Below are 11,920 nucleotides of genomic sequence, written 5' to 3' on the forward strand. Positions count from 1 at the left end.
AGTCCTGGAGATCTACATCAAAGTTTTACCTCTGGTCACTGTTTATAAGGATTTCAGCATTATTTCCTGTGTCCAGTGTTACATTGTGAACAGAACAGATGTGTTTCATAACGTTTTAACAGTTAATCAGATTGTAGTATTGACCTGTGAAAATTCTTCTAATTGCAGCAACCAGAAGTCCTGTCATAGTGTCAACCAATCAGATATGGTTATTCCAAAGGTCTCAGTTTCCATATTTACTTTAATGAATACAGTATGAAACGTGGATGTAAGAGATAAAGAACATTTTCAACAACCTGTGCATTATTTTAATCATCATTATGTTACTCTTGTGTTTAAATGTTTTGGATTATAACAGAGAAAACTGAAAACTGCAACCACTCAGAAATGTTGCATATAGAAGTTTTCCAGACTCAAAAAATGGTTTACAAACAAAAGTGTTACAAAAAACCGAGCAAAACATTTGGTGATTTAAATGGTGATTCGCAAAATCCATCCAAAGTTAGAGAGGTCTTGTGAATGATGGAGACTCTCACACCCTGACCAGCTTCATCACATGTGCATGCAATAATCTTTATATCAGAAGTCCTACATAATCACACACACATTCGTAAATTAGGCATTACACCCATGTTATGTTTTCTTACTGAACATCATTTTCTTCAGTATAACCACTCAGGAGTCTTTTTACTACAGTAACATATTTTATTTTAGCTGTTATTCATTATTGTTGTTGCTGTGCTGATGCTTTAAATGCAGAAAAACAGAAAGTGAACATCAAAAAGAAGGAACTGATCATTATTGTTGGGTATCTAAAAGCTGATCATGTTTGGAGTGAAAAACAGTGATTAGTTGTTAGTTTACCAATAATGCTTTTAAATGTGTCACCCATACTATGAGCACTGATGAACCCCCCCATACCATGACAGATGTTGGCTTTTGTACCTTTTGCTGACAGCACTGTGTATGGTCTTTTGCCAAGGAGAACTGGATGTCCACCTTTGAAAACAAGATGAAACAAGATGAACCTCAGCTGACCAAAGAAAACGTTTCCACTGTCATTCAGTCAATCTGAGATGAGATTCTGACCTTAGATGATACTAGAGACACCTGCAGTTTTATAGCTGTTTTTCTAACATCTTTTGTGATTTACTGGACTAGTTTTTGTGAGATAATAATTGTTGATAATAACTCAGTAGTTCCATGAAGTTCCAGTCTTATTTACAAAGCTTTTTTTTAACCATTTATTTATTTATTAATATTTTTATTTTACAGGTCTAGGGGACACTGAGCTTGGTTGTGTATAATTAGCTAAAGTAGCATACTAATTTAAATACAGGTTAATTAACAGAATAGTTACCAATCACTTTTTACAAGGTTGGTATGGGTGTTAAATATCATGTTTTGTTAAATAATACAAGATACTAACCATCAATCAGAAAAAGCAGGTGCTATTTATATTGTACTTGTTATTTATTTATTCATATTGTGTGTGTGTGTGTGTGTGTGTGTGTGTGGTTAACTGATAACAAGCTGTGGGAATAAATAACTTTGATGTTCTGAACTTCAGCATCTCAATAGTTTTATATCACTGGGCTTCTCTAAGCAGTGATAGAGCGCAGAATCTGTCAGCTTTAGATTGTTGATGGTGAGTTCAGTAGATGTACTGGTTGTTTCAGACGTGAATCGAGGGTCATCAGGAGTGCTCTGACCTGTACGGCCTTTTGCACCTTTGTATAGTAAAAACTGTGGTGCACTGTGTGGATTTTGTTTGTACCAGTAAAGCCAAACACTGCCGCTTGACTGATATGAACATTTTAGAGTAACAGTCTCTGTTTCTTTCCTGATAATGTTGGTATCTGTTGGCTCAATTTTATCAGCAAAACCACCTGTTGTAAAGAAAAAAGAAAATAATGTGTCATTTATTACAGATAAAAATTGTCAGTGAAACAAACTGTTTTAACTCCTAATAATATGAGCATAAATTAGCATGTTTTTTGCCAAATATAACTAAACATTGTACAGTATTATTACCTGATGTTACAGTAAGAATCAGTGTTATGTATCTCCCGATATGGAGTAAGTTGCATAGTTGAGCCATTTCTGAACACAGTCTATTGAGGACTGTATAATAGTTCAGTATGAAACTCATGACGTCTCTAAGAAACCACATACAGGATGTGCAGATGTTACAACATCACTACACACATCAATTTAGAGTAATAAAAAGTGTTTCTATTGTGCTGTATGAACTGGAGGATGATACAGCAAGTTTGGGTAATTTTACCTGAATGTTTGGCAGGTGGCACCATCAGTAGAGTAAGAGGGGGGTACAGACTGAAGTGCTTCCTGAGACATTAGGAACAAATGTGAGTGAAGGTGTGTGAGTGGCCAGATGAGAGCAAGTTTTGAGTTTTATTTTTCAACTTTGAGTGGGTTCAATTTACCTTAAATCAATGAGCACAAGGTGAGAGTACACTCCTGACAGGGCGCCAAGCCATCACCAGGCTTTGGCCACTTCATCAGATATAGCCAATCATGTTTGTGTATATATCTGACCGGCTTGTTTGCAAAGCTTAGAACTGACATGTCTAACTCGTGCGTTTGAATCTCACGTCTGCTACTGGCTTATAACCTCCTTAAAACTAATGTAATAGTGACCCCTGCTGGTTGGTTGGTGGTGCCTTCATGCAAAACTCGAAAAGCAGAGATCAGTGCGTGGCTCATAAATTTATTGCTATGTACTACAAAGAATCGGGTCTAGAAAGACAGGAAGTGGAAGTTTATTTTTACTCTGAAGTAAATATATATAAAGTCCATTTTTAAAATGCACTTGGAATACTGATTAAATTGGATTTAATTTCACTTTAAGTGTATGTGAAACATGGAGGTAAATACACATGCTGTAGTAAACTTAAGTTTAAGTAAATATACTTTAAATAGTCTCAATTTAGTACACTGACTCACTCACTCACTTTCTTAACCGCTTATCCAATTACGGGCAGGGGTTGGTGCTGGAGCCTATCCCAGATTTTCAATGGGCACAAGGCACACAGTAAGACATACACATACACAACCTGACTGCATGTTTTTGGACTGTGGGAGCAAACCGGAGCTCCCGGAGGAAACCCACGCAGACACGAGAAGAACTTGCAAACTCTGCACAGAAAGGACCTGGACCGCCCCACCTGGATTGAACCCAGGACCTTCTTGCTGTCAGGCGACAGTGCTACCCACCAAGCCACCGTTCTGCCCCAGTATAGTGCACTTTACACAATTAAAGTTGAGCTTTTGTATTATTTTTGTACAATTAAAGTATATTAAGTACAAAAATAGTTGTTCAGTTTTAGCACTCTTTAAGTGTATTGATCATTAGTGTGACATTAATACACTTTAGTGCACTATAGTATATTAAAGATTAGTAGACTTAAGTATACTCTTTTCACCAGGGCATCATCACCTGTTTGGTGTAATTGGTTATTCATACACCAGACTATAATCCTACAAAATCCCTGACTTTGTGCAAGTGTACCTAGAAGAATTGATGCTGTTTTGGCAAAGGGTAATCACACCAAATGGTGCTTTGATTTACATATATTTTTTGTTAATTGACAAAAAAAACTATTAACACTTCTTTTTACACCTGCGAAATAAAAATAATCATCGTTTTTTAATCTTTTTGCTTGGGACTAGTTTAAAATTGACAGCAGAAAGATCGTGCTTAAGCTTATTTGAGATCATAGACTAAGAACTGAGAAAGCAAATGTTAAAAAATGTAAACATGCTTATAGCTCCTCCTCTGAGAGAAGGTATTTGTACAGTGTAGCTGAATTTCCTGCTACTGTGGGCTGCAGAGCACAATAGTACAGAGCAGAGTCAGATACTGCAGCAGAGACGATCTTCAGTTCTACTTTCTTGTTCTCTTTAGTTTTGATGGACATTCTTGGGTCTGGTGGTTGAGCCTTGGTGACAGTACCCTCATTAGTCAGCAGCAGAAACTCTGGTGTTGATCCAGGTTTTTGTCGATACCAGTGGAGTCTATTAACTGATGATTCATATGTGCAGGATAGTGTGATGTTGCTGCCTTCATCTGATGTTAAACTGGGTTTATCTGCTGTAATACTCTCAGTAGCTTCTGCTATAAAACATGTTAACAATACATAACATTTATTTCATTTTAAATTAAAAACATGTAACTAAAATTGTTATCATGTTTGTTATAGTGGATTTAATACAAACCCAATGAAATATGATACCTATTGTATAACACTTACCATTTTCATCATTAATGAGTAAAATGAAGAGAAGGAGTAACATCATTGTGCTGAGTGTCAGATTTACATCTGGTATACCAAAAGTTGTCTATACTGTATAAAAGAACATAACCCCGCCCCACCCCCAATTCATGTGCATTCATGTTAACCCTGCCTTCATAGGTCATGCATCTAGATGCATCTGTTTTCAACATCTTAAGTAATCCATGCCACGAACTTTTGGAAACCAATGTAATGAATCATTAGTGTTTCAGATGCAGATGCTGCACTTTCTTGTTTTATAGCTGTATTTACATCACAACCTAATGCAGGGACAAGTATGTTGACTTCTGACAAATGACTGTCATGCTGCTATTACTTCACATAATTGTGTTATTTACAATTCATTAAAAAGTCATTAAAAACGTTTATCCTGCAAAAGTGAAGGTTGTGTAGGTTTCCTGATCAAATCCGAGTGGATCCCTTCTTTAATCCCCTGCTCTTTCACTAAAGAATGTTGACTTATCAAAATGTCTCTTTAAAATGTAATCACAGTGTGCAATTAGAAATCAAAGGTGGCATTAAATTGATAAACATGTAAATTCTGTCTAATTACATGGGGTTACAAAAGTACTTCATGAAAACAGCACAGAGCTTTCAAATGCTTCCTAGTCCTGACAGTTGACTAATTAAAAGAAGTTTTTACTATTTGGAGCCTTTAAATATTTGTCACGTTTTAACTCTTTAAAAAGAGGTTATAACCAGTCTATGTACTGATACTGGAGGTTTTGATAGTTTTGCAATGCAAGCACCGACCACACTTACCAGCTCAACCAGACAACATAGTTTTGACGGTCAGTCACGCAGATCAAAGTAACACAAAGACTCTTATTCCTGCTGGCTCGTTGGTCTAGGGGTATGATTCTCGCTTCGGGTGTGAGAGATCCCGGGTTCAAATCCTGGATGAGCCCTTGTTTAGTTGAATGCTTCGTTGAACTTTACAAAAAACTTATCAAGTGTCCCGTTAAAATCTAATGATCGAACAAAAATGACACATGCTGATACACTGGTAGAAGTTGGTGAGCTTATGTGGATGTAAATACCTTTCATTACAATTCTTCCAGTCAGCTTCAAGTTTTTTTTTTCTACCGATTTTAGAATCTTTGGGCAAATTCAAAGCATTGAAAATGTTACGAAATCCAAACAGCAAGGAGCATGAAGTCAACACGACAAGATAAAATATCATGGTAATGCAAATGTTACAAAATCTCTTGTATAACTAACCGATTAAAGACAGCGTCACAACGTTTGTATTGTACAGTTTGGGTGGATAAACATACATAATGTAAACAGTGTGAAGCATAAAGTCAGTGGGACTGCACACAGCTCCTGTCAAATGCTTCCAAGTCTTTTAATCTGACAAAGCGAGTCTTTAATGACACCTCATGCTTAAACTGTTAGAAATGCTTTAATGAAGCTCTGCATTGAATTTTGTTTTGTCATGAATAAACTTCCCAGTGCAACCAGTCAACATGGTTTTGATGCTAAGCCATGGAGGTCAAAGAAATGCCCTGACCTTCTTCCAGGCTGGCTCATAGGTCTAGGGGTATGATTCTTGCTTTGGGTGCGAGAGGTCCCGGGTTCAAGTCCCAAACAAGCCCTTGTTTACCCATGTTTAATTCATCAACTGCCTCTTCAGGTTCTAATCCCAGTGTGCAAATGGAAATAAAACGGGGTGATTAAATGGCAAAACTTGAACAGCTGTCACAGAATCAGTTTCTTCCGTTCAAATCTCTCGACCACCATGGGCAAGACCAAAGAGCTATCAAAGGACATCAGGGACAAGATTGTAGACCTGCACAAGGCTGGAATGGGCTACAAGACCATCAGCAAGAAGCTTGGTGAGAAAGAGACCACTGTTGGCACGATAATTTGAAAATGGAAGAAATACAAGATCACAGTCAATCACCCTCACTCTGGAGCTCCATGCAAGATCTCACCTCGTGGGGTAAGAATGATTCTGAGAAAGGTGAGGTCATCCCAGAATTACACGGGAGGAGCTTGTCAATTACTTGATGGGCTGATGCTAAATGGAAAATGTTGTTATGTATTATGCTTACAGGAAACCGGGTGGAGTCCTGAGCATGTAAGTAGTATATGTGCAGAATGGGATGGGTTTGTGTTTGCTTCTCAGTCAAGTGGGAGGGGGAAGGGAGTTGCTATTTTGATACGAAGAGGAGCAGTAGATAAAGCAGTAGAGGTATGGGGGGATGAAAGGGGGAAGGCATTGGCGGTGCAGGTGGAGTTGGAGGGATGGGAATGCACATTTTGTACCATTCATGCCCCGAATAATGATGTTGAAAAGGGTGACTTTTTTAACAAGGTGGGAGACAGATTGAATGGGTGGAGGCATGTATACCTCATTGGAGATTTTAATACGGTGTTGGGGAGAGATGATGTGGTAAGTGGTATGGTTTATAGATCAGATGTGGGAAGGGATGTACTGGTTCACCTAATGAGAAAAGAAGGGTTGATAGATACAGTGTATCACAAAAGTGAGTACACCCCTCACATTTCTGCAGATATTTAAGTATATCTTTTCATGGGACAACACTGACAAAATGACACTTTAACACAATGAAAAGTAGTCTGTGTGCAGCTTATATAACAGTGTAAATTTATTCTTCCCTCAAAATAACTCAATATACAGCCATTAATGTCTAAACCACCGGCAACAAAAGTGAGTACACCCCTTAGTGAAAGTTCCTGAAGTGTCCATATTTTGTGTGGCCACCATTATTTCCCAGAACTGCCTTAACTCTCCTTGGCATGGAGTTTACCAGAGCTTCACAGGTTGCCACTGGAATGCTTTTCCACTCCTCCATGACGACATCACGGAGCTGGCGGATATTCGAGACTTTGCGCTCCTCCACCTTCCGCTTGAGGATGCCCCAAAGATGTTCTATTGGGTTTAGGTCTGGAGACATGCTTGGCCAGTCCATCACCTTTACCCTCAGCCTCTTCAATAAAGCAGTGGTCGTCTTAGAGGTGTGTTTGGGGTCATTATCATGCTGGAACACTGCCCTGCGACCCAGTTTCCGGAGGGAGGGGATCATGCTCTGCTTCAGTATTTCACAGTACATATTGGAGTTCATGTGTCCCTCAATGAAATGTAACTCCCCAACACCTGCTGCACTCATGCAGCCCCAGACCATGGCATTCCCACCACCATGCTTGACTGTAGGCATGACACACTTATCTTTGTACTCCTCACCTGATTGCCGCCACACATGCTTGAGACCATCTGAACCAAACAAATTAATCTTGGTCTCATCAGACCATAGGACATGGTTCCAGTAATCCATGTCCTTTGTTGACATGTCTTCAGCAAACTGTTTGCGGGCTTTCTTGTGTAGAGACTTCAGAAGAGGCTTCCTTCTGGGGTGACAGCCATGCAGACCAATTTGATGTAGTGTGCGGCGTATGGTCCGAGCACTGACAGGCTGACCCCCCACCTTTTCAATCTCTGCAGCAATGCTGACAGCACTCCTGCGCCTATCTTTCAAAGACAGCAGTATGATGTGACGCTGAGCACGTGCACTCAGCTTCTTTGGACGACCAACGCGAGGTCTGTTCTGAGTGGACCCTGCTCTTTTAAAATGCTGGATGATCTTGGCCACTGTGCTGCAGCTCAGTTTCAGGGTGTTGGCAATCTTCTTGTAGCCTTGGCCATCTTCATGTAGCGCAACAATTCGTCTTTTAAGATCTTCAGAGAGTTCTTTGCCATGAGGTGCCATGTTGGAACTTTCAGTGACCAGTATGAGAGAGTGTGAGAGCTGTACTACTAAATTGAACACACCTGCTCCCTATGCACACCTGAGACCTAGTAACACTAACAAATCACATGACATTTTGGAGGGAAAATGACAAGCAGTGCTCAATTTGGACATTTAGGGGTGTAGTCTCTTAGGGGTGTACTCACTTTTGTTGCCGGTGGTTTAGACATTAATGAGTTATTTTGAGGGAAGAATAAATTTACACTGTTATATAAGCTGCACACAGACTACTTTTCATTGTGTCAAAGTGTCATTTTGTCAGTGTTGTCCCATGAAAAGATATACTTAAATATCTGCAGAAATGTGAGGGGTGTACTCACTTTTGTGATACACTGTATATGGAGGAGGGGACGAAAAGGAGTGCAGGTGTACTCACGTAAACAATGGGTGGAAGGTTAATTTAAACAGAGTCGGATAGATTTTGTCCTCTGTCATCATGCAGACTACGCTGACGTAGCACACATGTCCTATATAGACACGGGACTAAGTGACCATTCCATCATGCTGCTTAGGCTGTGTGCGGGTGGGATTCAAAGAGGGCCAGGGGTGTGGGCATTAAATGTAGAATATTTAGAACATGAACTGTATCAGCATGGTGTCAAAGGGATCATATCGAGCCGGTTTTGTTGTCCAATGAATGAATCTGACATTGATTTGTGGTGGGATAATTTGAAGTGGGACATAAAATGTTACTCCAGGCGTTACGGGGCGGCTTAAAAGAGGTGGAGGGTACAGGAGGAGCAGATTTTACGTAAGTGGATTGATACATTAAAGGAGAGAAGTGAGGTGAACGAGCTTCTGCTCAAAGAGTTATTGAGTGATCTGATGGAGATAGAGGAGTTGAAATGTCAAGGTGCGAGGGTGAGGAGTAGAGTGCGGGAGGTGGTGGAGGGGGAGTGGTGCACGGCCTTCTTTTTTCAAGCAGAACACGTGCGTCAGCGAGCAGGGCTGCTTCGAGAGGTTCTGAATGCAGATGGACTGCGTGTAGGAGGGTCTGAGGAGATCCTGAAGGAAGTAAGTCAATACTTTAAAGATTTCTTTAATGAAAAAGGGGTTACTTGACCTTATCTCAGCCAAGGTTTCTGAGCGTGAAAGGGAGGACTGCGATGCTGCTGTCACCTTGTCTGAGATAGAGACGGCGATCGAGGCATTACATACGAGGAAGGCGCCGGGAGGGGATGGTCTGCCTGTTGAGTTTTATCGAGTCTTTAAAGATGATTTGATGTCGATTCTATGCAAGGTGTATTATCGGTGTTTTGTAGAGGGGGAGTATGTGCCCCTCAATGCGCATGGGCCTGATAAAACTAATATATAAGCACCAGGGTAATAGAGCAGTCTTGGGGAATTACAGACCCCTGTCCATGTTAAATGTTGATTATAAGATCCTAGCGCGGGTGCTCGCGTAAAATATATGAAAGCGAAAGGGGTGGGAGGATATATCCTACGCCTAGACATAGAGAAGGCCTTTGATAGCGTAGAACACACGTTTCTGTTTGGGGTTCTGCGCTCCTTCGGTTTTGGTGAGAGGTTTCTGCGATGGATATCTGTCTTATACAGTGGGGTTGCTGCACGAGTTAAGTGCAATGTTTTTTTATCAGATGCCTTTTTAATAAGGCGTTCAGTTAGGCAAGGCTGCCCTCTCTCAGCAGCCCTTTACTCTCTGGTAGCTGAGCCGCTGGGGCTGGCAGTAATGAGGGCGGCAGGGACAGAGGGAGGAATCAGTTTGGGACGAGGTTTTGCGCCCACTGTTTTTCAATATGCAGATGATGTAACAATTATAGTGCGTGATCCAGGAAGCGTAGAAAGGGTAATGGAGATGGTGGCACAGTTTGGAGCAGCATCTGGGGCAAAAGTGAATTGGGATAAGTCCCAGATGCTCAGGTTAGGCTCTGTTGAAACTCTGTCACCTGAAATAACTGTCCCTGAAGTAAAAGATTATGTTGTGGTATTGGGTATTACAGTGGGACAAGATGAGAGAGAGACTGAAAAGGTAACATGGGACGGAGTCCTTGAAGGAATGGAGCGAAAGTTGACATTTTGGAGGAGAAGGGCATTGTGTTTGAGGGGACGAGACCTTGTCGGTCTGCCACATGCCCTTGTGGGCGTATAAAAGACTTAAAAGGTCTATTTTAACATTTTTATGGAAGGGGAAGAATCCAAGAGTTGCATATGATACAGTGATAGGTGTGGTAGGAAAGGGTGGGCTGGGTCTCCTAGACCCTCTTGTGCGAATGAAGGCTCTGTGTGTGAAGGTAGTGTGCCGCTTTCTCCTAGGGTTGGGAGAGAAGAGCTGGGCGGATATTTTTAAACATTTTTTGAACAAGGTGGGAGGGTTGAATTTGGGAAGCGATGCCCTCTGGATGGTCCCTACAGGGGTAATGCTGAAAGACCTCCCAGCATATTATCATGAACTGTTTACTGCTTGGGGGGAATTGCTTCCAAGGCTGCAGTGCGAGTGGGGAGATTGTGCCGCCATATTAAATCAGCCTCTGTTCCTCAACCCAAGTGTGACTCGGGAAAGGAGGCTGATGTACTATCCATCATGGGTAGAAGTAGTGATAGTGCGATACAGAGACATACTATACAAAGGTGTTTCTGGATTCTTGCCTGTGCAGGCAGTAATTGATGCATTACAGTCGAGAGGGACAGATATCAGGTGGGATGTAGTGGAGCGGCAGTATGGGGCTTTGAGGGCGGCTCTCCCTGGGCGATGGGTGGAGGAGGCCGAGAGGAGTGGATGGGAAGGTAAGAAGGGAGGGAAGATAGAGGTGCATGTGCCTGGGGGGGAGAGTTTCATATCTCTGGAAATGTGTTCCTTGCGTTCTCTTTATTCTGTTTTCAGAGACATCGCGTTTATTCCGCCAAGGTCCGAGCTCTTTTGGGCTAGAATGCTTGGGGAGGAGGCGGTACTTAGAATGTGGAAGAACATCAGATTGCCTTGTGTTGCGGCAGAGGTTGAACAGCTGGATTACCTGTTGCAACATAGGGCATGCCGTCTGTGCACAATGGGATTGTGCGTGGATGCAGGATGCAGGGTGTGTGAGATAGAGGAGGAGGGCATTCTGCACTTATTTGTGCATTGCCCTGCACTGGAGCCTTTTATGGTCCGTATGCGTCGTCTGGCGAGGGTTTTATTGGGACATGCTGGGTTTGTAGAGCAAGAAGAGAAAATAGCGTGGGAGGGGATGTTTTTATTTGGTGTGATGGTCAAAGGGGCACATGGATACACACTAAACTTGCTGCTGGCCATGGCCAGGTGGACGGTGTGGGCTCGCCGGAATGTGGTGCGTGGGGGAGGAGAAGTCTTCTCCTTATGGACTCTTTTCACGGCGAAAACTAAAAGACTGATGAGACAAATAGGGGAATACTACACCTCCATGAACAAACAAAAAGATTTCTGGAGATTGTTTGGAAGATGTAATCCATGTGTGTGCATGCAGGGAGGGAAGGCTAAATTGAACTTGGATTTTTAAATGGTTATGAAGATATACTATTTTGTGTTACTTTTTGTAAAAGAGATGTATAATATGTGAATGGGTAGAAATGAGTAAGTGTGTGTACGAAATGTGTGTATGAGAGTGCATGAGTGTTTGTGTCTGTGGGTGTACGAGTGAGTGAATGTATGTGTAAAAAATGCAGGTACAAGGTTTAAAATATGAGTAGTTAAAATGACCTTAAAATGTTTTTTTTTCCTCTCTTTTCTGTGTGTTGTAGAGTCGCAGGAGAGGGCTGTCGCACCCCTGGAGAACCTTAGAGTCTGCGAGTTGGGTGATGATCCAGGGGCAGATGGCTCTCTTAGGCGGCTCCAAAAAACGGTTTGATTGTATTCTT

The 11,920-nt window shown here is 41.5% G+C and overlaps 1 non-coding gene and 2 gene segments (V, D, J or C); 1 reads left to right on the forward strand and 2 right to left on the reverse strand.

The window, feature by feature from the left end:
- Positions 1-1,566: 1,566 nt before the first annotated feature.
- LOC134311844 (Ig kappa chain V region 3381-like) lies at positions 1,567-2,101 on the reverse strand. The segment is given in 2 exon segments: positions 1,567-1,889; positions 2,035-2,101. Coding segments are annotated over 2 exon segments (390 nt in total).
- A 1,684-nt stretch (positions 2,102-3,785) lies between these two features.
- On the reverse strand, positions 3,786-6,666 carry LOC134311845 (T cell receptor alpha variable 17-like). The segment is given in 2 exon segments: positions 3,786-4,138; positions 6,588-6,666. Coding segments are annotated over 2 exon segments (432 nt in total).
- On the forward strand, positions 5,153-5,224 carry trnap-cgg (transfer RNA proline (anticodon CGG)). Its single transcript has one exon. It is a non-coding gene; the product is annotated as a tRNA-Pro (tRNA).
- Positions 6,667-11,920: the final 5,254 nt, after the last annotated feature.

This window comes from Trichomycterus rosablanca, chromosome 4, assembly GCF_030014385.1.
Source record: "Trichomycterus rosablanca isolate fTriRos1 chromosome 4, fTriRos1.hap1, whole genome shotgun sequence".
NCBI classification, from domain to species: Eukaryota; Metazoa; Chordata; class Actinopteri; order Siluriformes; family Trichomycteridae; genus Trichomycterus; species Trichomycterus rosablanca.